The sequence below is a fragment of the Moschus berezovskii genome, chromosome 25, assembly GCF_049115385.1.
Source record: "Moschus berezovskii isolate FMDL1 chromosome 25, NW_MosBer_1.0, whole genome shotgun sequence".
NCBI lineage: Eukaryota > Metazoa > Chordata > Mammalia > Artiodactyla > Moschidae > Moschus > Moschus berezovskii.
Genome location: NC_142484.1, coordinates 3,707,377 through 3,735,267, shown reverse-complemented (window position 1 = coordinate 3,735,267; position 27,891 = coordinate 3,707,377). Strand labels below are relative to the sequence as shown.

Below are 27,891 nucleotides of genomic sequence, written 5' to 3'. Positions count from 1 at the left end.
AGGGGTTGGGACCCCTAAAGCTGCCGGTCCTCCCAGGACAACGTCGTCAGGGCGCACTGACAGAGGTCTTCCGGGTCCCCGGTCGGGGGCGGCGCCTGGCGTCAGCAGGGAGCCTCCCGGGCGGAAATGGCTACGACGGGGCTTGCAGCGCATGCGCGAGTCCCGGGAGCTCCCGCGAGAGGGACCAGCCCGGCGGGGTACTTCCGGCGACGGGACAGCGGGCTGGCATAGAGGCTCGGCCGCCGCTAGGCTGCTGCGCGCAGGGTGCGCAGGGACGCCGGCCCCGGCCCGCGGGGGCTCCCGCCGCCATGGACCCGTTCCTGGTGCTGCTGCACTCCGTGTCGGCCGGGCTGTCGAGCAGCGACCTGACCCAGCTCAAGTTCCTGTGCCGGAACCGCGTTAGCAAGAGGAAGCTGGAGCTGGCGCAGAGCGGCCTGGACCTCTTCGCCGTGCTGCTCGAGCAGAACGAGCTGAGCGCCGGGCACACCGTGCTGCTGCGCGAGCTGCTCGGCGCCCTGCGGCGCGAGGACCTCCTGCGCCGCCTGGACGACTTCGAACGCGGCGCGGCGGGCGCGGCGGCGCCGGAGGAGCGAGGTGGGCGCGGGGGCCGGGGCCGGGGCGCGGGCGGGAGGCGTGGGGGCCGGGCGTGGAGCGGTGGGCGCCGGGGCCGGGGAGCGGGGTCCGGGCGGAGAGCGGCGCCTGGGGGCCCTGTGCGGGTTGGCGGGGTCAGCTGTCCATCTTCCGGGCGCCCAGCCTTTTCCGGGTTCGGTTTCCGCGGGGTTTCCCTGAACAGCCCCGGGAGACGGGAACGTGCCCGCTTTGCGGACAGGAGAACCAAAGCTCAGAGAAGTTAACCTTGCCTAAGCTGCGGAGCGTGGACGACCACCGCCCCCCGCCCCATCCGGCCTCAGTGCTTTCTTCTCCACCCCCTCCCTTCGGGTAAATTAGAAGTTATTGGACAGAAGAAGACGTTGCTGACCTCCCGGGCGGGACAGGGGTGAAAGGACTCCAGAAGAGCCTCAGCAGGGAGGACGGGTTGATAAGGCGCTGCTTCTGTATAAGGGTTAAGAGCGGACTCTTCCTGGTTCCGCCGCTCTGTGGCTGGCTGTGTGACCTCAGGAAGTGACTTGCACTTAACTTCCCTGGGCCTCCATTTCCTGCTTTCTACCAGTGGTCAGTAGCACAGGTGCCCACCTCCCGGGGCTGGAGGAGTTGGCACACAGGCTGACAGCGTATCAGGGTTTTGTGACTCGAGGTGAAGCTTTGCTTCCAAGAGGCGTTTTGTCCTTCTGTCTACCCACCTTATGTTGTCCGTAGTCTGATCTCAGGAGCGACTTCTCAGCAAATGAGGACATAGTAGCCGGAGACTGAGGACTCGCGTCAGTCAGGGCATCTTCCAGAGTAGCAGGTGGGCTGTTGAGGGCTGCCATACAAATGACTTGTGTCTCGGTGGCTTAAAGCAGCAGAACCTGATGCTCTTAGAGTCTTGGGCCGGTAGTCAGATCCAAGTGTCAGTAGGCCACGCTCCCTCTGAGAGCTCTAGGGGAGGGTCCTTCCTCCCTCTTGTGGTCCCCTCTTTGGGGACTCCACGCCTTCCTTGGCTTGTGGCCACACCCCTCCAGCCTCTGCCTCCGTGGCACATGGTCTTGTCAGTGAATTTAGGGCCCATTTGAATATTCTAAGATGATCCCCTCATCTCAAGATCCTCAGCTTACTCTCACAGCTGCAAAGACTTTTCCAAGTAAGTTCCCATTCACAGTTCCAGAGATTTGACATGCGTGTACCTTTTAGGGCCCCCTATTCAAACCCATTGCAGGGTGGGATAGAGGCACAACTCTACTCTGGCCTGAGTGGGCGTCTCCATCACAAGACACCCAACCAGTAAGTCTTCAGAGCAGGCCACGGCATGTGGGCAGTGTTTCAGGGTGTGGCTGGCTGGGGCAGGATGGAGCTTTCTGTGCCCTCCCTGGCCCTTCAGCTGCGGGGTGGGGTCCGCCTCTGCAGAAGGGCCTTTTGGGTCCCCAGCACCTGGGTCAGCACCAGGAGGCCCGTCAGCCACTGTGTGGTTACCTGTTTTCTAAACAGCTCCCCAGACCGCGGGTTACCACCCTGCCCTTTTCCCCCACCAGACCTGCGGGCAGCAATGGAGATCATCTGTGATAACGTGGGGAAGGACTGGAAGAGGCTGGCTCGCCACCTCAGAGTGTCCGACGTCAAGATTGAAGCCATCGAGGAGAAGTACCCTCGGAACCTGGCGGAGCAGGTGAGGGAGCTGCTGAGGGTCTGGAAGACCAGCTCCAGGGAGGACGTGGCTGTGTCCCGCCTGGTGGGTGCACTCCGGGGCTGCCAGCTGAACGTGGTGGCGGACCTCATCGAGGAGGACCAGCGGGCCCAGGCCCGCCAGAGTGGGGGCGCCGACCCCGGGTCCCTCACAGCCTGGGACTCGGGAGCCTCCTGACAGCCCCGCAGCTTTTCTGCAGGGGCCCAGGGCGACTGCATGGTTCTGGCCACATCCTGTCCGTACCAGCCCCGTGAAGACTCAGGGAGGCGGCTGTGGGCCCGCACTCCTCTGTGCCAGCCAGGCGGGGGGCACCATGCTCACCCCAGGAGGGCGACACCGTCGTCCCCGTTAAAGGAGTTCCTCCTGGAGGGCGTGTGGCACCGTGCCCGGTACGAAGGAGGGGTCTGAAACCCGGTACTGTCATTGGTGCTCCCGGACGTGAGAGGACGCACAGCGTCGAGCAGCTGGAGGTCACTGTGCTGGGGGCGCTGGGCTCCGGAGCCCACACTTGGAAGCCCTGGCTCTTTCTCCTGCCCCTGCCCTTGCCAAAGGCTTGGAGGCTGGCGGTACAGACCGTCTCCAGGGCGGGTGGCGGGGTGGGGCGTGCCCTCACGTGGCTGGGAGGCGGCCCAGGCTCTCAGAGCTCAGGGCAGCGAGCCCCCTGCCCTGGGGCCAGGCAGCGAGCGCTCGGCACGTGCTGGTTCTCAGATGAATCGGGACTCCAGTTCCACGATGGATTGCTAAAAGTCACTTTTTTTGATCACAAAATTGGCAAGGGAGCTGAATCCTCTGATTCTAAGAAGCAACTTTTCTTCCTGCTTCTAAGGTAATCCTATTGAAGCAAGTGCCTTTACAGAGGAAACCTTGACAAGACAAGGAATTTCCTCTTCCCACTGATGGTGGTTTTATTCTACGTATTCTTAGAAGCCCCGCTGTAGCCAGTTTCAGTGTGCCTTGAAGGTTGTCACAGGCCCAGCCAGTGAGGAGGGTGCCAGTGTTTCCTACCAGGCCCAGGAGCCACTGCCAAGAGGGGCGTTTACCCCCACTGGGCCGTGATCTGCCAGAGGGCAGCTCGCACCTGCCGTGGGCCCCGCCTCCCTGCAGGAGGCATCAGAGCGCCCAGCCTCGTGCCTTCTAGCTGTGACCTTGGGAAAGCTCCTGACGTCATGCCGTGCCACCTTGACCTTGGGTTGCCAAGACCCTCGCAGCACTCCCCGCCCGGCTGTAGGCCCAGCCTTCAGCAGATACTGACTGCAACGGGCACTGCTCGGAGCTGAGCCCAGGCAGCAGATAACACAGAGGTGGCCCTGCTCGGTTGACTCCGAAAGCCTGGCAGGGAACACGGGCGTTAACAACGCATCGCAAGTTTGGGAGCTGAGCCCGTTCAGCCCCAGAGCCATGTGGCTCGGCCCAGGGCGATGTGCCGAAGAGGCTTTGGGTCAGGGCGAGTCTGGGTATGATAGTAACATCATCACCACCAATAAAGGCAGGGCTTGGCTGATGGGTGGTCTGGGAAATGTGTCCACGTGTCTTGACCAGAGGCAGACTACTAGATGGTGCCTGTCCCTCGTGGTTTATGGCCAATGCTACTACCAGTGGGTGAGGATACTGAGCATCCTGAGACTGGCCCACATCCCCGCGTGGTCCTCACACCGGGGAGGGGCTGCCCCTCTGTCACTCCAGGTGTTCTCACGGACATTTGGACAACATGTGCTTACAGCACTCAGAGCTTTCCATTGCCTGGGCCCGGCGCTGCCACTGGCTCACTCCCATGCTGCGTCCTCAGGGGTGAAGCACTGTCCCGCAGACTGACATCTGGGACTGCCCTCCTGCCCCGCACAGTGAGGCGGTTGGAACAGCCTCAGCAGACCTGTCATGTGACCTAATCACACTACTCGAGGCACAGACCTGAGGTGGGAGCAGAGAGGCGCCTCCTACAGACACCGCTGCCAGCCTCCCCGGGGCCTAGAGGTGGCCTGCCCTGGTGCCTGTGGGCCACTGGGGCAAAGCCACAGAGCCTGGCAGCAGGTGAACCTGCACAAGATACTGCCCCAAGAAGGTGGGGCTCCAGGCCCGGTGGAAGCATCCCCGTGTTCCACCATCAGCAGTCAGGAGGCTTCCACCGTAGCTGCCCTCCAGGCACTGAGGTGAGACCACGCAGGCTGGCAGCACTGAGCTTCCCCAGCATGGTGACAGGAAAGGACAGTGCAAGCACGCAGAGAGAGCAGCAGGGCCTGTGCGGGCCCCGGGGGTGGGAGGCACACAGCCGGCGTCAGAGGGCAGCTCTCTGGACAGTGCGGGCCCCGGGGGTGGGAGGCACACGGCCGGCGTCAGAGGGCAGCTCTCTGGACAGTGCAGACCCCAGGGGTGGAAGGTACACAGCCAGCATCAGAAGACAGCTCTCTGGACAGTGCGGGCCCTGGGGGTGGAAAGTATACAGCCGGCGTCAGAGGGCAGCTCTCTGGACAGTGTATGCTGTCTGTGTCCCCACTTCTGGGGTGTGGCTCTCAGGTGTCCACCAGGTAAGGCCCTGGGTGTCACAGGGACCATGGTGGAGCGCCCGGAGCTCTTCCCCTTTGGCTCCACCGCTCTGGGAAGAGGCCTTTAGGTAAATCGGACATGCTTGTCCATGTCTGCAGTGCTGTTCTTAACGTGAAGACACTGATGTCACCCAGCCCCCAGAGGGCTGTCAGGTGCTGCTCTGCTCTGCACGGCCTTGCTGTGCATAGAGGGCTCTTAGTTCCCCAGCCAGGGATCGAACCCCTGTCCTCTCCAGGGGGAGCACAGTCAGCCGCTGGACCGCCAGGGCAGTCCGCTTCTGGGTCTTCTCACTATCCCTCCTGAGACAGACATGTTTGATCCGAACTGGGACCTGGGGGCCAGTCAGCGACACCCCACCTGATGGAGCTGCTGCAGGGATTTCTGGCAGCTTTACGAAAAATGAGTCTTCTGTCATGTGAACTTACTCCGATGCACGCACACAAAGCACGCACGGCATACGGCTGACTTGAAAGTGAAAGCGGCAGCTTTTGCTCAGTCCTTGTGCCCTGAGGAGGGAAAGGGTCCAAGTGTGTGTGCTCCGCCAGAGATACTACCGGCAGTGAAGGGGTGTTGAACAAGTGTCTGCTGGGATGCAGGGTCACCTGTCTCCTGGCCCCACGGTTTCCTGGCTTCCCAGCCCCCGGGCGGCGTCGGCCCTCCTCACCACGCAGCCCCCAGCCCTGCTTCTGGGCGTACACAGCTGTCGGTGACCACCCAGGGTCCTCTTGCCCTCCAGACTCTTCTCTTGGGAGCAGGGGGTTGACAGTCCCTCATCGTCTTGCTCCCCCCTGCTCCCCTTCCTCCTTGGCAGCCCCACAGCCACCCCGAAACCGCACCGCAGAGCCAGGCCCCCAGCCCCCCTTCACCGGCCCTTTCTCAAGGTCCCAGGGCTGACCCTGCTGTGCAAGGGGGCAGGTCACAGGTTCCTGGGATTAGGACGTGGGCACCACGGGGCCAGCCTGCCTACCTCGGACTCTGCACCCCGCCTGAGGCATGTGCCCATTTCTGTGCCTGGCACCACAGTTCAGTGGGCTGCCCTTTGCCCCACCCAGGCCCCCTCCCTGGGGCGCACTGTCCCTGCAGCTGCTCCCACCTCCCCCAGCACAGCCTCGCCCCTCTCAGGACAGCCCCGGCCCAGCCCTCCTACAGACCCCTCTCTGTATTCTGAGAAATGGCGGGCTCTCCACACATTTCTCAGTTGTGTATTTTTATTTCCATGATAACTGAGTCATCTTGCTGGCTGCTTCCTAACCACAGGGTTTCTGTGTGCACTGCATTTTGGAACCAAGTCAGGCAAGCCTGACGCAGGGTGGCACGTGCTTACGCGACAGTGGCCAGTTGCTCTCCATCTGCTGGAAGGCAGAGCTCTTCTGAGGAGAACTTGCAGTTGAAAACCATTTGCATCACAGACGCCCTCGGCTCCCTAAGTCAGTGACACTTAGGACTGTGGCAAAGTCCCACGTGGGTGCCAACCATGTTCGTTGTCACAGGGGACAGAGGCCAGGTCAGTGTGTGAGCCGGGTGCCCATCAAGTGAAGGCCGTCCTGGAAGAGCATGGGCCATGTGGTCACCCAGGCGGGGCCACGCTCCCCGTCCACACCTGCCTGGTGACAGTCTGGACACAGGCGACGATTTTGTTTCAGCTCATGTGTTGTTCCATGAGACAGAAGTTCTGTTTGGGGAGATGACAGTTCTCAAGATGGATGGGGTGATGCTGACGACGCTGTGAACAAAGAGGGTGAACTTTCTCTGTGTATTACTGAACTGCAGCTTTAAAAGTCCTCCTTCACTTTAACCATTTAGTTACATTATTAGTTTAAATTGTTTTTCAAGCTTCTAGTTTGAATTTTGCAGTCCCTTTATAAGTTTCGAGGGCTAGAAGCGTAAGTTTGTATCTGGCCTATGTGTGCATCAAAGCAGCGTCATCATAAACAAACCCACCCGTCTCTGGGGGTCTGGGTCCCCGTTGCACCTTCCAGAGGCGTTTCCGGCTGGAGAAACCGCTCTCCAGGGCCCCTGGGTCCTGGTCCCAGCTTTGTGAGAAACAAGGGGCACCCAGCCCCAGGCAGCTTGTCCCCTAAACGCCCACCCGGGTCCCCAGGGGCCTGAGACCCAGCTCCAACACCCAGTGTGATGTGGCCTCGCCCAGCCCACCCCCCTGACCTGCAGTGGACCGCTGCTGCTGCGGTGTCCTTCCCACCAGACGTGCTTCCTCTTCTCCAGAGCTCCGAGGCTCACTGTGCTCGCTGAGCAGGTGAGTCAGTCTGCTGTGATGCTGAAAGGCCAGGCCCAGGTGCCCAGTGCAGGGGCCGCTCCGCCCGTCGGGCCCTGCAGTGCTGGAGACCCAGCAGGTACCCCTCACACTGCCTAGTCCCAGCAAGTCCAGCCTGGGACCCCAGGGAGGCCCCCCACCCCCTGAATTGCTGCTGGCCACCCCAAGGGTCCCCTCCCCAGGCGGGGTTGATGGCACGTGCAGAAGAACGCACACGTCTTGTGTCTGAGTGCTCCGAGATGGGTGATCTGCTCACACACCCACCCACACCCCAAGCCTTCGCTTGATAGGTTCTCAGCAAAGGGCCAACAGCTCAGGTGGGGTGGGGGGGTGGTGCCCACTTGCTCCCTTCTAGCTGGTGACACCCCCAGTGGAGCCCCAGCTCCCTGTCTCCCTGACAGCACCCCCTCCCCGCCACCAGTTGCCGCAGGGTCCAAGGAGACAAGTGGTGTAAGTGGCTGGAAGTTACTGGCGTGTGGTCAAGGTCACAGTGTCATTATTGGGATGATTCCCAAGTGACTGTGTGTGTTTCACGTGACTTGCGTTTAAACCAACTTGTCTCGGTATAAAACTCATCACACAGTCATTCCCTGAGGTCCTTGGAGGCATCACCTGATGCCTGGGGAACCGGCTGCAATGCCTCTCACCGAGAGACATGTGACCCAGCCCCAGCCCCCGAGCCCTCTGGCCTCTGGCCGCACTGATGTCATCTGCAGCCCAGACCATAAGCCAGAGAACTGTGGAAATACAGGTGAACGTAAGTAGGGGGGCAATATGGGCTTCCCAAGTGACTCAGTGGTAAAGAATCCGCCTGCCAATGCAGGGGACGTGAGACGGGGAGGATCCCTTGGAGAAGGAACCAGCAGGCCACTCCAGTGTTCTTGCCAGGAAAAATTCCTTTGACAGAGGAGCGTGGGGGGTACAGCCCCGCGGGGTTGCAGGGAATCGGACACGACAGAGCACAGGGAGAGAGAACTGGACAAGACTGGAGACTGACTCCTCCTCACACGATGGGGGCCTTGTGGAGGCCAAGGACAACAGTTAACAGGAGCGACCTAATAGAGCAGTGCCGCCGAGAGGCGTGGAATCCCCTGGAGCTGACGGCCCGGGTTCGAGCCCCGGCTCTGCTGATTAGTGGCTCCGCGGTGCTGAGACGTTGAGCTCACCTACAAGATGGATTCGTACACGCCCTGCCTCAAAGGGATCGGGCGCTGGGGCTTCTGCCAGGAGTTCAGAGAGCACAGGGCAGGCACAGGGACACCTGCACAGCCTCACGCCCACACGGGCATTTCTGTAGCAGAAGCAGAGCCAGGAGCAGCTAGCGCCGCTGAGTGTCTGAATCAACTCGCTCCACCTCTGAGCTCCGTCACACGCACTAACCCTTCTGTTTACAATCCTTGAAGACGCTTTGGATTTTCTGATGCCCTGAAAAGCATCCTGGTGATCAAACGGGAATTTAGAACATAATGATGGTGTGTCAAATCAGTGAGGGAAAAAAATACAGTCCCTGGGGTTAGGACAACTGGGAAAGATTGTTGCATCCTTACGTCTCTCCTTCTACCAAGATAAATCCCAGGTGCAGACAAAATTTGGATTTTTTTTTTTTTTAATAATGAACCCTAGGAGAATTTATCATCTTGAAGAACGAGAGGGCTATAAATTAAAAGACTGATCAATCAATCGCTTTGACAGCTTAAAAAACTAAAAATGTCAACTTGTCAAAAAATACCATAAGACACTTTTGGGCTTCCCTGGTAGTCTAGTGGTTAAGAAACTGGCTGCCAATGCAGGGGACGCAGGTTTGATCCCTGGCCCGGGAAGATCCCACATGCCACAGGACAACTAAGCTCCCGTGCTGCAACTACTGAGCCCACCCTTTCTAGAGCCCAGGCCGTAGGGAGAAGCCACTGCAACAAGAAGCCTGAGCACTGCAACTAGAGAGCAGCCCCATGCTGCCACAGCTAGAGAAGGCCTGAGCACAGCAGCAGAGATCCAGGGCAGCCCAAAATATATATACACACACACGTGTATGTTCTTTAGTCGCTAAGTCGTGTCCAACTCTTGCAATCCCATGGACTGCAGCCCACCAGGCTCCTCTGTCCATGGGATTTTCCAGACAAGAATACTGGAGTGGGTTGCCATTTCCTCCTCCAGGGAATCTTCCTGACCCAGAGTTTGAACCCAAGTCTCCTGCATTGCAGGCAGATTCTTTTACCGTGGAGCCACCAGAGAAGCCGATACGATGGTTTAAAGATACGGCCTCTTGTCTTCAAAGGAAATAAAGCTTTAAAAGCTAAAGGAAGTGAGGTCTGGGGTGAAGAGCCTGCCCAGCGCCAGTCAGTCAGTCACTCGCCAGCACGTGTTTGGTGAGCACCCAGTGTGTGCGACATAGACTTTAGCAGGACGGGAGCCGCTTCTGTTCCAGCAGGAGAGACATGGTTCCCAGACCCCTCCCCGGAGGGGGACCCTGAGCTGCCTCCAACACCCGCTGGGTCCCCAAAGCTGAGCTCTGAGTCCTTTTGACTCTGAGCATCCAATGTCTGGACCCACACAGGGGACAAAGCCTCGCAGAGGAAGGGGTCACACCTTTGCCTACAGGCACGCACTTCTTACTGGTATTTAACTCTCAACCCTGAATTTCCTGTGAGTAAACTTGGGAGTACTCTGTCTTCCCCTGGGGCTTCCAGAGGACAGGGTCATCGAGAAGTTAGTGCTGATTTATTACCCTGGCATAGTGACTGGCTTAGGCACTGGGGTGGAAAGAGAGGACTGGGATGAATAAAACATGGTGCTGACGTTCAGACACAGAAACAATTACAGGTGCAGAAAGTGAAGTCCTGAGAGTCAAGGTGATCTGCCAGGTCCCAAGGCAGAGAGGGCGAGAACCCAAGCTTCCTGACTCCAAGGCCCCTGCAACGTCCAACATCCAACTGTGTTGCAGACAAGGGGCCTTTTGAGCTGGGTTTCATAGGATTAATAGGGGTTTTCCAGAGGGTGTGTGGTTCAGGCACAGGACAGCGAGTGCAAAGGCCAGCAGGCAAGAAGTTGAAGGGCTTGTTCAGGAGGCAGCATGTAGGTGAGTGGGTCTGGTTCCAGGCAGGATCAGGAAAGTTACAAGGGAAAAAAATGTGCTGACGGGAATTGTCCCTTAGGAGGAAGGTGGCACTGGTTAAGGCTATATGGCAGCTTTGCCTCTTGTTTTCGTCTCGCAGAACCTTGAACTGTGTCACAGGAGGTTGTTTTCCCCCAAGCGGAGGAGCTTGGTGATCAGCACGAGGTCTCAAAGCAAGAGGGGCAGAAGTGAGGTTTCCCGTCATTCTGCCAGACCAATCGAGTCAGCCTGGCCTGCAGAACTTTCTAGTCCCCACACAGGCCTGGGAAAAGTGGCCCAGCTTGGAGTGGAAAGCAAAGCCAGGGGCTCCCGGGGAAGGCTGTGCCATCTTACCACAGGGTGGGAGTGACCCCAAAAGCTAAAATAAGGCTTGTGTGCTCCAAAAATACTCTGCTCAAAACACTGCAGTGCTGGAAATAGGCCCATCCGCTGGCTTCCCGCCCAGGGACTAGGGCAGAGCAGGAGAGCCACGCTTCTGTCACCACCCCTTTTTTCATTTGGGGCGATCAAGCCCTTGCCACCTGGAGCTGCCTCCGTCCATGGAACGCTTGCCAGGGGGAAGTCCGGGCACAGACACGGGTGGTCGGTCACCCACTGTTGTGGCCTTCCTGTGCCAGGCCCTGCTCTTGACATCAGGGCGCAGCAGGGGGCCCCGGGATTGTGGGGCTGTGGGCAGCAGACATGGACAAGGTCACTAGTCCCGCCGCATCGGTGCACCAGGACGTCACTTACTCAGGACCGCCCCGGGCTTAGCCTAGCGGACCCCGGCAGCCTCTGACCTGGCCCCCTTTAACTTCACCACCTCAGCTCCAAGCCACCTTTTTCTTCTTAAACCCCATCGCAAGCCCCCGACCTCAGCTCCTCCTTCCAAAGTGAACAGGCAGGCCAGCAGGAACCTGCAGCCCTTCCTGGGTAGGCTTACCCAGAGTGGGGGTTGGGGGGGCCTTCTCAGCAGGCACGTGGCCACCATCCCCTACTTAACCCCCCACTCCAGTATCCACCCCTCCCCCCCGCCCCCAGCCTGGCTCAGACCCTCTCAGCCTCTCTTCTGGGACAAACTTCCTCCCCAACTCCCCCCTGGGGTCTCCCCTGCTGCAGATCCCTCTACACACACACACACACACACACACACACACACACACCCCGGCCTGAGAGCCAACCTGATCCTGAGCTTACACACACATTTCCTGTTTCTGTCTTCACAGCAGGTTTCCCAAGCGTCAGTAACTCCAGGGCCAGCTTGGCGATTTGGGGGCGGGGCGCTGCACTGGGTCTCTTGCACAGGCTCCCTCTGGTTGCGGCGAGCGGTGACGGCTCTCGCTGCAGAGCGTGGGCTCAGTAGTTGGGGTGCACAGGTTGGTTGTCTGGTGGCCTGTGAGATCTTCCCACACCAGGGATCAAACCCTCATCCCCTTCATTGGCAGGTGGGTTCTCAATCACTGGGCCACCAAGGAAGCCCCAGCTTGGCAAGTTTAGTCTTTGCTCTGTGCCGCCTGTTCTTTTATTTTTTTATCTTTTCCTCAAAAGTGACTCTTTCCTCACTGAATTTTAAATGAAAAGGAACGTAATCTCTCCATCACAAAAGGAAAGCAGTACATGGCAGACATGGCGGGGCCCTCAGTATCCGTTCAGACCTTCCCCCTTTACACCGCAGCCCTAACTGTTCACTGCCCAGATCCAGACTTTATCTCCCAACCTGACTTGTAGCAAGGTATGGTCATTCAGCCGAAGTTCTACAGATGTGCAGAAGTGGTGGTTGGAACTTCCTAGAAGTATTTTTTTTTAAGGGGGATGTGCACTTCAGCATCCCCTTCTTCCTTCTAGCTGGAATGCAGACATGATAGATGGAGCATGGGCAGCTATATTGGACCATGAGGGAGTACAGCAACAAGATAGAAAAAGGCCAGGTTCCTGATGGTCATGGAACTTCCCTACCAGCCTTGGAAAGGTCACCTCAGGACTGTATTTGTATGAGAAAAATGCACGGAAACCTCTGTGACTTGGGGATTTCAGATGTTTGCCATAAACCTAGTACTGGCTGAAAGACGGCATCACTTGGAGTGAGCAGAAGGTGACTATAACAATGAGTGCAGTGAGAAATAATATTCTAAAACCGTTGACAAGATTCAGCCTCCCTTCAAGGCTCTGAACCCAGGAGCTGCTCTTTTTGTTTAAAAAAAAAAAAAGAATAAAAGGAATTGGTCATCATGACCTTGAAACTGAATCTCAGTTTACTCAGGACTGCTGGATAACTGGGAGGGGAACATCTTTGTCACCTTGTGACTTACGCTGTTTAGCACAAGGTCGCTTCCCTCACTGCTGCCTGAAATCATCCCACTGGACACGCCCTGGAGGCCGACAGCGCAACTCGAGGGAATGAAGCCCATTGACACCTGTGCTCCCAGCCTAAACCAGCCTTCTGTTCCCTCCCCTGGGGCTCACGGGCTCCGCCATAACTAGCAGCCACAGACGATGTTTATCACCCTCTGGAATTCCATTTCCTGCTGCCTTGCTCAACACCCAGCCACCACGCAGATATCACCCCGGGTCAGCCTTTCGTAGACGTTTCTCAAGCACTCACTGTCTGTGGCTCCAACCACAGGCTCCAGACACAGACAGCCAGGCCTTGTCCCTGCTGGCTGGGTGACCTGGGCGTGTTACATAGCTCCTCCCTGCCTCAGTCCAGCTCATCTGTAAGATGGGCATAAAGAGTTAGACCGATCAGTACATGCCACGTGTTTGGAACAGAGCCAGCACTCACCCACTCCCTTGGACACATTAGCTGCTGCTGTTACACGTCACACAAGGGGGCTGCAGCAATGAGCAGCCAGGCAAGGAGTCCACCCTCCTGGGGAGGCAGGGGTCCCTTCCAGAGGCCCCACAGACACAGCGTCAGCCATGCAGGCAGCACAACTCGCCCTCCGTGTTGAGTGTGTCCCCCCGTGATGGCTGGATGGTGGTGGACCGATAGGGGCCTGCCTTCCTCACTGGAGCAGGGATGTGTGGCGGCCGGAACTTCAACTCCTGTTCGACTCTGAGCGCCTGGCTGAGCGGGAGCCTGCACACAGCGGGTGCTGCGGGAAGCGGTATCAACAGAGGAGCGAGCGTGCAAGACACCAGATGGGTGAAGACGGGGCTGAGGGCAAGGCGGCCTCCCAGCCCAGGCCTCTGCCCCCAGCCCAGCACCATTCCTTCTGCGCCGGCACCAAGGGCTCTGAGTGACTTTTTCAAATTTTGTTTGTTTCCTCATTACATTTTTGACAGAACCGGGTCTCCGTTGCTGCACACAGGCCTTCTCTCGTCGTGGCAGACGGGCTGTTCCCTGGTTGCGGCTCATGGGCTTCTCGCTGCGGTGGCTCCTCCGCCTGCAGAGCACGGGTTCTAGGTGCACGGGCTTCAGTAGGTGTGGCTCCCAGCCTTAGTTGCTCTGTGGCATGTGGAACCCTCCAAGACCAGGGATCGTAACTGCATCCCCTGCGTTGGCAGGTGGATTCTTAACCACTGGACCACCAGGAATGTCCCCTAAGTGGCTTTCTTCCTGGCCCAGGCAGCCGCAGTGACATGCTTTTGTGCATACATTCGGGTGGAGAAAATGTTAGCTGTGTAGACCCTGGGCTGGGAAGTCATCAAACTGGGTTTGAACCCAGACTCTCCTGTTGGCTTGCTGTGCGGCCCCGGGGCACGTTGACGCGAGCTCTCTCAGCCTCATCTTCCTCACTAAGAAACTGGCTGTCGACGCCGTGATCCATTCCTGTATAACAGACGGCCGCAACACGCAGCGGCTTAAAACACCAACCATGTCCTGTCTCCCGGGGCGCCTGTGGGCTGGGGACCCAGCAGGGCTCACAGCCGGTTCTGGATCCAGGCCTCCAGGTTGGGCCTCCTCCCAATATGGTGGCCCGAGGGCAGCCGAGTCACCTACTGGTGGCTCCGAGTGGCTCAGGGATCCTGGCCAGCGTGAATCTGCATCCCATTCAGGTTCAAAGTTGGAAGAATTAGACCCCACTCCTTGGTGGGGCAGTGGGAAGGTTCTCAAAGATCATGTGGGACTGGAGATGTTGTCATAACCATCTTTTGGAAAATGCAGTCACCGCAGATGACACGCCAGCCTCAGAGGGTCAGAGGAGGGTTTGTAGGAGGAGAACACTTGAAACAGCAGATGCGCGATCTCCACAGTGACTACAGCCGTGATTGATTGACTTCCAAGGTCTATCCGCTCCTCCCCTCCCCTTCCTTGGTCAGCTTACACCCTGTTCATAATTCACAGGAGTCAACTCCCAGGGGACAGCTGGAAAAAGTAAGGACCTGTCGGTTCACTTGGAGTGGCCATCTGCCAGACACGGGGCACGTGGCCCAGGCCGAGTGAGCCTCGGCAGAACTGCCTGGGAGCTGAGCACTTGCAAGGGCGTTGCCCATCGTGCCAGGTGAGCACGTGGTGGCCACACATGCCCAACCAGAGGGCTCAGCCTCCATCGTCCATCAGTGTGAGGCAGCCCCCCCATAGACGAGCCCCTTCCAGATCTTGAGGGCCTTGTGGCTTGGTTTCCTCCCCCTCCAGCACAGCAGCACTGAGTTAAGAATTTCTACTCCCAGGGAACTGCACAGTTTGGCCCAGAGTGTGCACTTATTGGTCAGCCTTTCTATCACCCCTCTCGCCAGCTCTCCTTGTTACCAGACTCAGGTTTAGCTGCTCATCACTCAAGAATCCAATACTGAGAGGCAAGTGCTGGGAAGAAGGACAGACAGCTTTATTGAGGAACCCAGGAGTCTGGGGAGAAACTGGACTCATGACCCAAAGAACCAGCTCCTCCCTCCCCAGATTTTGCTTAGAGATTTCATGGGGAAAAGAGGGAGAAGCTACATGCTGCGGAGAGGGTGGTGCGGCGTGTGAGACCAGCTCGTGGACATTCTTCTGATTGGTTTATAGTGAGGTAATTGGGAGTCAGCATCATCAACCCTCTGGTTCCAGCCAGTTTGGGGTCTGTGCTCGTGGGCAGCACACATTTAATATCTCGCACCTGGTGGGGGTTCCAGTATCTGCAAAGCAGCTCAATGGCTATGGCTCAGAATATTGCCTACAGCCCTGGAGGAGGAACTGGAGGTCCTTGACTTTGTACAATGGCTAAGTTATTACTATTTCACCTTGTTTGACTGTTTTCCTTCCTTTCTGCATTTTCTCATTTCTCTGATTAAATTTATTCTTTGGAACTCAGAAAAGGCCTTGGAAGCTAAAACTTCTACCCACAAGAGGCAATCATACCATGACCTTTCATGGTCTGATTGGACCATGAAAGTGGACCCTAGCCTGGGGTCCCTTCCGTGATTCCCCCCTACTGTGTTCCAAGTAAATTTACATCCACCTGCGACCTTCAAAGGGAACCTTGTTTGGATGTGGGGGTCTTTGCAGATGTGATCACATCAAGATGAAGTCATGTCGAACTTCCCAGGTGGTCCAGTGGTTCAGAATCCTCCTGCCAATGCAGGGGAGTAGCAGGTTTGATCCCTGGTCCAGGGAGACTCCACATGCCGCGGGGCAGCTAACCCCGTGTGTCACAGCTACCGCAGCCTGAGCATCTAGAGCCTGCGTTCCGCAGCAGAAGCCGCCGCGATGAGAAGCCCGTGAATCGCAACCAAGAGTAGCCCCCGCTCACCGTGACTAGAGAGAGCCCGCGCAGCGACGAAGACCCAGGGCTGCCAAAATTAATATTTTTTTAATAGATGACATCATATTGCAGTCAGGCGACTGGTGTCCCTCTAAGAAGAGGAAATCTGGACAGAGGGACACATGGTGGGGAATGCCAAGTGAGGACAGAGGCAGAGGCTGGAGCTTTGCAGCTACAAGCCTGGAAGCATTAGGGATTTTCTGCAACCGCCAGAAGCCAGAGAGGGGCTTGGGGCAGACTCTTTCCCCAGAGACTCCAGAAGAAAGCAGCCCTGCCGACAGCAGACTGTGTGAGAACATGTTTCTGTTGCTTTAAACCGCTCAGTTGTGGGGGCCATTTGTTATAATAGCTGCACGTCACACACACACACACACACACACACATCACACTGCACTCCTAGCTACACCCGCCCTAATGCCCTTCTAGTTCTTCCCACACCCACCCTGGTTCAGGTGCCCATTCAGCTCCTCTCTCTTGACTTATCAACTGTGGCAGAATCTTTAAAAAGATTTCTTTTTAAAGAGAGTACAGGGACTTCCCTGGTGGTCTCGTGGTTGAGAATCCACCTTACAATACAGGGATGCAAGTTCAATCCTTCATTAGAAGCATCCCACATGCCACGGGGCTACAGAGCCCATCAGTTCAGTTCAGTTCAGTTCAGTCGCTCAGTCGTGTCCGACTCTTTGCGACCCCGTGAATCACAGCATGCCAGGCCTCCCTGTCCATCACCAACTCCCGGAGTTCACCCAGACTCATGTCCATTAAGTTGGTGATGCCATCCAGCCATCTCATTCTCGGTCGTCCCCTTCTCCTCCTGCCCCCAGTCCTTCCCAGCATCAGACTCTTTTCCAGTGAGTCAGCTCGTCACATGAGATGGGCAAAGTATTGGAGTTTCAGCTTTAGCATAAGTCCTTCCAATGAACACCCAGGATTGATCTCCTTTAGGATGGACTGGTTGGATCTCCTTGCAGTCCAAGGGACTCTCAAGAGTCTTCTCCAGCACCACGGTTCAAAAGCATCAATTCTTCAGCACTCAGCTTTTTTCACAGTCCAACTCTCACATCCATACATGACCACGGGAAAAACCATAGCCTTGACTAGACGGACCTTTGTTGGCAAAGTAATGTCTTTGCTTTTTAATATACTATCTAGGTTGGTCATAACTTTCCTTCCAAGGAGTAAGCATCTTTTAATTTCATGGCTGCACTCAGCATCCGCAACAAACCAAAGATCCCACAGGCTGCAGCGAAAATCTCTCAAGCCACAGCTAAGACCCAACGTGGTCAAACAAATTAATGAATATGTTTTTTTTAAGTACATGTAACTATCCACAATTAGCCAAGACAGGGAAGCTACGTAAGTGTCCGTGGACAGACGGATAAAGAAAATATGGTACAGATACACAATGGAATACTACTCAGTGGTAAAAAAGAATGAATGAATACCATTTGCAGCAACATGGATGGACCTACAAATTATTGTGCTTGATATCTAGAGACGATTGTGCTACAGTGAAGTAAGACAGAGAAAGACAAATACATCACATGTGGAATGTAAAATATGACACAAGTGAACTTATCTACAGAACAGAATCAGACTCACAGGCACACAGAACAGACTTGTGGTTGCTGAGGGGGAGGAGGGTGGAGGAGGGCTGGAGCGGGAGTCTGGGGTTAGCAGTAAGGTCTTACCGTGAAGCACAGGGAACTGGGAACTGTATCCCAAGATAAACCGTAGTGGAAGAGAATATGGAAAAGTATATACATATATATATATAATTAAATCTCTGCTATATAGTAGAAATTAGCACAGTGTTGTAAATCAACTACACCTCAGTAAGATAAATTTCAAAAAGTTAATCTACAACATTAAAAGTGTAGTTTTATTTTATTAATACTGTACCAAGTATTAACATTTCCAAGTATGACTGCTCCGCCCACCTTCTCATCTACTCGGGTCTCGGCTGCGTTTGTCGGGGAATGAGAATCAGGGAAAGGACTCCGCTTGAGTGGGTGGCGCAGGGAGCTGTGGGGAAGACCCCCGAGTGCCCCCACCCCTCTGCGAGTGTCTCTCACGCTGTCTCCCTCCCCAGCCACCCGGGCGTGGGGGCCTTGATTCCCCCGGACACTGTCTACAGTGCTGTCAGCCAGAAAGGCAACAGCTTCCCACGGTTCCCTGCCAGCCCCACCTCGAGGGTCAGGACCGAGCGCTCTGAGCCTCCCCACCCGCCTCATGATCGTGGTGAAATGCGCATGACACAGAGTTCACCTTCCTAAACTCAGCGCACAGCTCAGGGATAGCCAGCACACGCACACTGTTGCCCAGCATCACCGCCGTCATCCCCAGAGCCTCCTGTCCTTCCAAACTGACACTCTGTCTCCCTGAGACACTCGCCCCCCGTCCCCTCCCCTAGGCCCCACCACCCTACTGCCTCTCCCTGTGGATTTGGTGCCCTGGGGACCTCGTAGGAGAGGAATCCTTCAGGATTTGTCCCTCCTGCCTGGCTTAATTCGTTCAGTACAGGGTCCTCCCGGTTCATCCGTATCGTAGCCTGTGTACGAATTCCAATGCCCATTACTCAGCCATAAAAAAGAACGGATCTGATCAGTTGTAGTGACGTGGATGACCCGAGAGCCTGTTACACAGGGCGAAGTAAGTCAGAAAAAGTACCGTGTGTTAACACACTCATATGGAATCTGGGAAAACAGTGCTGGTGGACCTATTTGCAAGGGAGGAAAGGAGTGGGGACGCAGACATAGAGAATGGTCTGGGGACCCAGCAGGGGAAGGAGAAAGAAAGAAGTGAAAGTGGAGTCGCTCAGTCGTGTCCGACTCTTTGCTACCCCATGGACTGCAGCCTGCCAGGTTCCTCCATCCATGGGATTCTCCAGGCAAGAGTACTGGAGTGGGTTGCCATTTCCTCCTCCAAGGGATCTTCCCGACCCAGGGATCGAACCCAGGTCTCCCGCATTACAGGCAGATGCTTTACCGTCTGAGCCACCAGGAAAGTAGGGCAAATGGAGAAAGCAGCATTGACGTGTGTATATGCACACTGCCTGTGTGTGCGCTGAGTCACCTCAGTCATGTCCGACTCTTTTTTTAACGAGCCTCCCTTCTTAAAGCCCGTTTCATGCGCCTGACATGCAGTGTGTCGAGTGATCAGCACCTTGCGCCTGCCCCCCCAAATATCCAGTAGGACCCACAATCACCGCCCATCCACAACAAGCCACCCATCACCCTGTAGTTCCCTGACACTCCTTAGGGCCATGCCTCCCCCGACAACCACCCAGAACACCCAGATGTCCCAGATGACGCTGGCCCTTGGGGAGCCCAGAGCTCTTTGTTTCTCATCCACTCCCCAAGTCTTGAGACCCTAACACCCCTATGATGGTCCCCGCTGCCTTGCAGATTTCATCCTCAGAAACAAATCACACATGTGCAAGGCCCCGAGGATGGAACAGACCCATCCCTCCACCTCTGCATAGGCTCGGCTGGTCACGCCCCGCAGCTTCACCACCATCCTTACCCCTCACCCTCATTTCAAAGAGACGGAGACTGAGGCCCAGGAGAAGGAGAACCTGGGAGTGGCCTTCAGGGCATGTCTCCCCAGTGCCGCACAGTGTGTCTCCCGGCAGACCTTGGGGGAGCCATCACCCCAGTTCACAGCAGGGAAGACTGAGGCTCAGAGAGAGCCAAGGAATTGGCTCTGGGGCACGTCACAAAGCTTTCTGGTGACAAAGCCAGCTAGGACTCCTAATCCTAACTCAGCACAGCCTCGCCCTGCCTATGTGAAGAAGGGCAGAGGCGCTCAGACCACTACAGCCCCTACACACGGTGGCCACAGGGCCCCTGTGAGCCGCTGAACCCAGGCTGCTCGCCCTGAGCATGTGAGTCAGCGCTCGGAGCAGGCAGCAGCCCTGGTGCGGCCCGTTCTGTGCCAGGTACTGCCATGGCCACCAGGCTGGCCGCGTGGGCAGGGCGGCATGTTCCTTCCCTGGGCCAGGAGGTGACTAATGACCATGCGGTGAGGATAAGCAGGTAGGGCCGGGTGCAGGCACTGTAGCCTGGCTAGTTCCTCTGTTTGGCTCGTTTCTCAGCAGCTGTCTTCACCCGACTCGGGAAAACCAGCTTTGCTGCCTCGCCCCAGCCTCCTGCCCTCCTGGCTCCGCAAACACCACCTTTGCCCTGGCCCTCCACCTGGCTCTCCTGCTCCCAGTCCTGCCCTTTGGAGCTGGCTGCCCCTGCCTGCTCCTGAGCCTGGCATTGAAGACCTGGTGCCAAGCCCAGCTTCATCTGTCTCCTGACCCAAGCCCACTCCTCTGGCCAGAACCCCCTCCCCGCTGCCGTCCCCGAAACGTATCCTGGTGCTCCTGTCTCTGAGCGCTTGTCTGTGGTCCCCACCAGGCCTGCCCCGTCCCCCCACTTCTCATCCTAGGCTGAGACAGCAGGTCAGGAGTTACCGGACCCTGATTATAACCCTGACTTTGCCGGCGTAACAAGCTGTGAGACACTGGGCAAGTTCCCAAACCTCTCTGAGCTTCGGTTTCTTCACGTGTAGCATGTCATTCAGTTCATATTTATTGAAATCCTGTGTCCACAGCAGTCTGGGAACTTGGCAGTGGGGAAAACATAGTTTTCGCTGCCTATCCTTTTGCGGGCTTCCCTGGTGGCTCAGACAGTGAAGAATCTGCCCGCAGGCTCGATCCCTGGGTCAGGAATACCCGCTGGAGGAGGGCATGGCAACCCACTCTGGTATTCTTGCCTGGAGGACCTCATGGACAGCGGAGGCTGGTGGGTTACAGTCCATGGTGTCGCAAAGAGTCGGACACGACTGAGCGACTAACACACACACACACATCCTTGTGTACCTTTTAAATGCTGTATTATATGCAAATATTGGCTAATTAAAAGTTTTACGGCACTTCCATGATGGTTCAGTCACTAAAACTGTACTCCCACCGCAGGGCCCTCCAAGCTGATCCCGGTCAGGGAACTGGATCCCACAGGCCGCAACAGGATGGCAGAGCCTGTGTGCCCAAACGAAGACCTGGCACAGCCAAATAAAACAGATACTTCTTTAGAAACAATTTTTAATGATTTTGGGTGATTGTTTTTGTAGCTGTTTTATTGAGTGTAGTTGATTTGCAGTGTGTGTTAGTTCCAGGTGTACAGGAAAGTGACTCAGTATATGAATACATGTCTATTCTTTTTCAGTTTCTTTTCCCGTTTAGGTTATTACGAAATACTGAGTATAGTTCCCCGTGCTAGACAGCTAAGTCCTTGCTGTTTGTCTCTTTCATAGCCGCGTGTCTATGTGATTCCCAATAAACTTTTTATTAAAATAATAATTATTACTGAAACCAGACTTGGAAAAGGGGCAGATGTCTCACTCCAAGTGCTGTGCTGAGGATGAAGGAAGGTGACACAAGTCAGGTGCCAGGTCTAGTGTCCAGAAAAGAGGCCGTGCTCACCAAATCGCAGCTTCACCTGCAGTGCTGCGCTCTCAGTGCCTCCCCAGGCCCTCCGCAGTTAAACCCGACCCCACTCCTCCAGGGTCTCAGGACCCCTGTGTCTGTCCTAGTTCATTCACCCATCCACCCACCCATCCATCCATCCGTCTGTCCATCCGTCCCACCCATCCAGTCATCCGTCCATCCACCCATCCATCCATCCATCCATCCATCCACCCATCCATCTGTCCATCCGTCCCACACATCCAGTCATCCATCCATCCACCCATCCATCCATCCGTCTGTCCATCCATCCCACACATCCAGTCATCCATCCATCCATCCGTCCATCCACCCATCCATCCATCCATCCATCCCACCCATCCAGTCATCTGTCCATCCACCCATCCATCCATCCATCCATCTATCCATCCAGTCATCCGTCCATCCATCCATCCACCCATCCAGTCATCCGTCCATCCATCCATCTATCCATCCAGTCATCCGTCCATCCATCCACCCATCCAGTCATCCGTCCATCCGTCCATCCACCCATCCAGTCATCCGTCCATCCGTCCATCCACCCATCCATCCATCCGTCCATCTATCCATCCAGTCATCCATCCATCCATCCACCCATCCAGTCATCTGTCCATCCGTCCACCCACCCATCCGTCCGCCATCCAGCCCCCATAGAGCCATCCGCTCGTCAGTTATTTACTGCGCACCCACAATGCGCGGTGTTCTCCGCCAGGAGGGTAGGAGCTCTTGACAGTGCAGCCCTAGTCTTCCCCTCCTGGGGACAACCAGCAGGTGGGGGAGAGGTCATCAAAAGGTCAGTGCTACCTGGCACCCCAGCCGCCAGACTGTGTGCAGAGCAAATGTGCTCCACAGAGCCCATGGCGGTGGCTCGTGACTTGCACAAAACTCACGTGAAGGGTGAGAGGAAAGGTCAGTGGAGAGAGTGTGATGGAACGTTGAGCTTGAAGTTGAGAGCAGGGAAGTCCTGGAGAGGCGACAAAGGACCTCGAGGTCACGTAAGGGATTTGAACTCTGTCCCGAGGAGCAGGCTTTGCAGGGCGTCAAGCACGGGAGGGCAGGTTAAGGTTCTGGTTTGGAGCCCTAAGTCTGACCTCAGCCTGGACAGTGGGCTGGAGGGGATGGGAGTCAGGGATGGGCGGTGATGGTGCTGGGGGGCCTCTGGAGAGCTGGAGCAGAGATGCCCCAGGCAGGAGAGGGTGCCGGGAGCTGGGGTGGGGCAGGGGCAGCGGGTCGAGAACAGGATGAGCTCAGAAGATTCCCCCAGCTCTTTTTGCTTGTTTATAATTATTTTTAATTTTATTTTTCTGGCTGCACCAGGTCCTCACTGCTGCACGCGGGCTTTCCCTCGTCGCAGGGAGCAGGGGCTGGTCTCTGGTTGCGGGGACTGCTGCCCGCGGGCTTTCCCTAGTCGCAGGGAGCAGGGGCTGGTCTCTGGTTGCGGGGCGCGGCTTCCCCTTGCCCTGTCTTGACGCAGGGGCTCTAGGTGCCTGGGCCTCAGTAGCTGTGGCACACGGGTTCAGTTGCCCCATGGCACGTGGGGTCTTCCTGGGCCAGGGATCGAACCCAAGTGCCCTGAGTTGGCAGATGGATTCTTAACCACTGAACCATCAGGGACATACCGCTCCCCCCCACCACCCACTGACCCCAACTCTTTATCGTAAAGTGTTTCACCCTGCAGGAAAGTTGGAAGAACCACTGGCGACCACGGCCTCCACTTGGACTCAACAATGATGACCGTGTTCCCCCCTTTTGCCTTCCTTCAGTAGATAGATAGCGAGACAGGTCGATTTCTTTTCTCTGAACCACTTGGCAGTACGTCATGAGTCCTTCAGCAGAACCTCTTGGCTCTAGGTCATCTTCCCCCTGAACCACAAGACCAGTATCACACTGCAGAATCAACAGTTCGGCATCTGCTGTCCAGTCTGAGTTCAGATTTCTGCAGTTATTCCAAGAATGTCTTTCGGAGTTGGGTTTTATTTGTTTTGAGATCCAGGGACCTGTCGGAAGGTCTTCGGGATTGCATCTGGTTGCATCTCTTGAGCTTTTAAGGAAGCTTCAGGAGGTGGAATGTGCAGGGCTGGGTGAGGCACTAGATTTCGACGTCGGGGTGGAGGGCGGGGGGAGTCAGGGGCTCTGGTTTGGGCGGCCCGCATGAGATTCCCGGGATGAGGAGTTCTGGAATGGGGACAGATGTCCACAGAGGAGTGTCTGGCAGGCAGGGGGATGTGCCGGGGTGACCTTCAGGGTTGCAGTGGGATACAGATTGGAGGCTGCCATAATAAGTGACCGCAAACTGGGAGCCTTACAGCAAACGAGCTTTATTCTCTCTTGGTTCAGGAGACCAGAAATCTGAAGTCAAGGTGTCAGCACGGCTGAGCTCCCCCGTGGACTCAGGGAAGGATCTTTCTTGCATCTTCCAGCCTTTGGTGTTTCCAGTGGTCCTGGGTGTCCCTTGCTTTGCAGCTGCACCCCCCGGTCTCTGCCCCCCTCTGGCACTTGACCATCTCCTCTGGGTGTTTTCACGGCCCTCTTATGAGAGCAACAGTCACTGGACTTGGGGTCCACCACATTCCAGTGTGGCCCCATCTTAACTAATTACATCTGCAGAGACCCTGTTTCCAAATGAGCTCACATTCCAAGGTTCCGGGTGGACCTGGATATTAGGAGGACACGGTTCACCCATTCCAGGGACGTCACTGCCCGGTCAGGAGAGGATGAGGTGCCCCTGGGGATACAGATGGAGGGGCAGGCCCTGGGTGAAGCCCCATGCGATCCCGATGGTTGAGGGGGTCTCCCTAGGGTGAGGAGCCCAACAAAAGGAGCCCAGGGGTTGGCCACAGCGGGGAAGGGTAGTGGGTATGGGGTTGGCAGGGCTGAGCGGTTACCGAGTAAGACCTGCACCGAGCTGGGGGCTCTGGGTTCCGGAAAGAGAGTAGTTTGAGGGGAAAACCTAGATGGCCCGGGATTTTGTTTTTAACTTTCAATACTGGCCTTGGAGCCTTCTTTGAGGTCAGGGGGAAGTGGCTCTGTTTATGCATTTCTCTCTTGCCTGGAAAATCCCATGGACAGAGAAGCCTGATAGGCTACAATCCACAGGGTCACAAAGAGTCGGACGCGACTGGACGACTTCACTTTCTTTTCTTTCTGTCTTTCTTCTGTCAGTTCTCCCCGTAGGATGGGAAGGCCCTCCGTGTGAGGGACCCATGCCTGCTTCCATTCACTGTGACGTGCCCAGCCCCCAGGACCCTGCTGGCTGTAACGGGCCCAGAGGGGAGGCACATGAAGTGAGCAGGCGACTGGGGCCGGCCTCCTGGCTACGGCTGGGTGTTTGAGCCGTCCGAGGTCCTCAGTGCCGGAGAAGGGGCTCCCGGCCGCTGTTCACCCCAGTGATCATCACCTTCCTGCCCCATCCCCAGGACGGGGGCACACATGGAGCCCCCAGGAAGGAGACTTGCCCGGCCCCGGCCCCTGAGTGTGGGAGGAAGGAGGCAGACTGCTTGGTAACCACCACAGTCACACAGGGGCGGGGAGACTACAGCCAAGGAGGCGCAGGAGGCGCCAGTGACGCCACGCGGGGGGCGCTGCCCCTCGTCCACCACTTTCCTTTGGGGAGTGTGGTCTCTGCTTCTGCTCAGCAAGCCCCCAGACCCCCGAGGGCTCCCTTTGACTTGGCCACAGCGGAGTCTGAAGGTCCTAGGCTGGGCCTCTAGGGTGTCCGGCCTCCACTCTCTGCCTTCCTGGCCCCATGGCCTTCAGCGTCGTCCCCAAGCACCAGAAGCGCAGGAGACCCGACTTCCGTCGACGACTTCAGACCCCTTCCCCTGAGTCGCCCCTCGCCCTCCCTCCTGTGGCCTTGGTCGTGACGCCTGAGGGGAGGGGCGGATTCTGGAGAACCGTGGCGGGACTGCCCTCCTCCTCTCACACTGCAGATAAGCAGGCCAAGCACGGAGAGGGAGAGGCTTTTACCCACAGTCACACAGCAAGCGAGGAAGCCCGGATCCAGATCCAGACCCCCGTGCTCTGGCCCAGAGACGCGGCGCCTCACAGAGCCTGAGGCTTAGGCTGGCCGTTGCCACTTGCCACCATCGTGTGGGCTGGAGTGTCACGGGCTGACGGCCAATCTCAAGGGGGACTGTGGAGGCTGTGTTGTCCTGGGCTGTGCGCCTGCTCCGGGCTCCCTGGCCGTCGTCTCGGGTCTGGGCTCTCCTGGGGCCTGTGCCCTGGTCTCCATGTGCCTGAGCAAGGACAGGCCAGGGGCCGGGGCACTGGGGGCTCTGAAGGCCAGGAGCTTCCAGACCTCCGTGTGGCCGCCAGGGTCCTTATATTTGCCCAGCAGGCATCCTCCGGGCCCCGCACCCTAGCCCTGCCCCTGCCCGTCAGCCTGCCCTTTCTTCTCCACTTCCCGCCCCAGGCGGGCTTAGCTCAGCCACGAGTCCAGAGAAGTCACCCCCCAGCTCAGCCTGGCTGGCCGCACTGTAACACTGAGGTTTGCTGGTCTGGTTGGGTTTGTTTTCTTGTTTTTATTAGGGGTCCTCATCCTTGTTCTCATGAGATACCACAGCCTGACATCTCCAGGCAGGTTGCTGCTTGGTCAGTGGGCGGGAGCCCGCGGCTCCGTTCCCACGCCCCCCTGAGCCCTGGGGCACAGCTGCGGGGGGAGGAGCCTGCAGGCGTGGGGAGGGGCGTGGCCCGCTCCTCCCAGCAGCCTGGCTTGGGGGTCCCCTCACTGTTCCGGGGGAATGAGGGGGGCCAGACAAGGGGTGGGAGGGAGGAACCCGCTTCTCTGGGAATTCTGGCATAGCTGAGCCTGTTCCCCCCTTTCTTTGAGAAAAAGGGGTAAAGTGTCTTGTAGACACCCCGCCTCAGTGATGGCTCTGCTCCCAGGCTTTGCTCTGCTGCTCCCTCTGCCTGGACCTTCCTCCCCGACTCTCCACAAATGACTAACTCTTACTCATCCTTTCTGTCCCGCCTTCCACGCTGCTTCTTCCAGGAAGACCGCCTTGCTTTTCTCGGGCCAAGGGTGGTGCTTTCCCCCCAGGCTCCCTTCCTCTGCACTCTTTCTGCTCCCATGGAAATAAGGTTCCTTGAGGGCCGAGGCTGCATTCTCTCCCCCGCTGTGTCCTCGTCACCTGGCCCCACAGAACATCACGGGCTTGCAGTGGCTGAGGCAGGAGGTGGCCTGGTGACCTTGCGCCTCCTTCCTCTCTCACACCAGGCTCACCGTCCCACTGCCTGAGGCTCTGGCCTCCCCCTTCCCACTGGGACCAGGGCCAGGAGCTGCACTGAAACCTCGAAAGCTGGGAAGGGCGAGAGGGGCTACTTGGTGGGGTGACCTCCTGGAAGAGGTGACTCCACGGTGTGAGAACTCAGTGACAGGGAGACATCAGCCGTGAGAGAGGCGAGGCCAGGGTGTTCTGGGAAAAGGGGAACAGTCAGTGCAAAGGCCCAGAGGTGGGAACCAGCCTGGCAGGTTCGAGGCCCACAAGGGCGGCCAGTGTGAGTGCTGCTGGGCGAGCTGTGGATCCCAGCCCAGGTGTGTCAGAAGCCGGGGAGGAACCAGCTCTGACTCAGCCTGTGTCTCGGTGGGCGGGCTTTCTGGAGTCAGGGTGCCCATTGAACGGAGGGACGGGGCTCCAGGGGGATTCACGGTGGTCTCCACCCCGGCGGCCACCCCGTCCTGCAGACGCTGGCCATCACTTGAAGATACTCCCAGGAGACACAGCAAGGAGGAAAGCATCCGTGTGTGTGTGTGTGTGTGTGTGTGGTGGGGGTGGGGGTAGGCAGGATCACAGCTTCCGGCCCCCAGAGGCAATATCAGTATTGCATGGTGAGAAATCGGTCAGGGGCGAGAGAAAACCTGTTTTTCGGCCACCCACAGGGATAGATCTCCAGGTGCATAGAGGGCTCCAGCCTTCGGGCAAAGGCAGAGTGTCTTCTGTCTTAAGATATTTACACAGAGGTCAAAGTTATGTTGTCAACGGTGTTCAGTCATTTGATGAAAAGGACCCTTCTTTTCCTCTCTTGTTGGCAGTGACCTGCACTGTCTCGGGACCGGCCATGTGACTGGTGCTGGCATCCCTCTCCGGTTCCTGGGGGTCTGATGAGGCATGCCCACCTGGGCCAGGCGCTTGCCTCTCCCCAGCATCGCTTATCCCCGTGTGAGCAGCCTGAACCTCAGGCAGGAATGTACAGAAAACAAGCTCGACGCCGGACTCCACATCCTGGGCCCTCTGAAAAAGATGTCCATCCTGAAACAGTTCATTTATACAAGAGAACAGAGAGGAAGTCTTAATACGGTACCGTGGGCGCCCAGGTCCCGCCGCCCACCGGAGGACCAAAACGCACCGGAACCGGTCACACCCCCCAGCACTCCTGCTCCCAGCTCCCCCCACGCCGCCCACCAGGAGCCAGGGCCTCACCTTTCTTTCCATCTTCTGTGCTCCTCCTGCCTTGTCCCTGCTGCTCCGTGGTCTTCCAGCCACATGGGATGTTAAGAGGGATTGTTCATTATATTGATGCTAGTTTCCTGTA

At 57.1% G+C, this 27,891-nt stretch overlaps 1 protein-coding gene across 4 annotated transcripts; it reads left to right on the top strand.

Moving 5' to 3' along the window:
- The first annotated feature begins 71 nt into the window (after window positions 1-71).
- FADD (Fas associated via death domain) lies at window positions 72-27,891 on the top strand. 4 transcript variants are annotated; one of them, XM_088832440.1, is made up of 3 exons: window positions 72-594; window positions 2,130-2,263; window positions 12,031-20,816. In XM_088832440.1, exons 1-3 carry the CDS (start codon window positions 309-311, stop codon window positions 12,079-12,081), a joined length of 471 nt encoding a protein of 156 aa, XP_088688566.1. In that variant the 5' UTR covers window positions 72-308; the 3' UTR covers window positions 12,082-20,816. The 4 variants fall into 4 exon arrangements, with proteins under 4 accessions (XP_088688566.1, XP_088688567.1, XP_088688568.1 ...); XM_088832441.1 differs by lacking the exon at window positions 12,031-20,816 and adding an exon at window positions 20,833-20,966 and having other exon boundaries at window positions 74-594; XM_088832442.1 differs by lacking the exon at window positions 12,031-20,816 and adding an exon at window positions 27,392-27,891 and having other exon boundaries at window positions 76-594.

Coding starts and splice junctions, on each gene's coding strand:
- FADD (XM_055415296.2), top strand. CDS start 309: ATGGACCCGTTCCTGGTGCTGCTGCACTCCGTGTCGGCCGGGCTGTCG. Junction 595..2,129: donor GGCGGCGCCGGAGGAGCGAG/GTGGGCGCGGGG, acceptor TTCCCCCACCAG/ACCTGCGGGCAGCAATGGAG.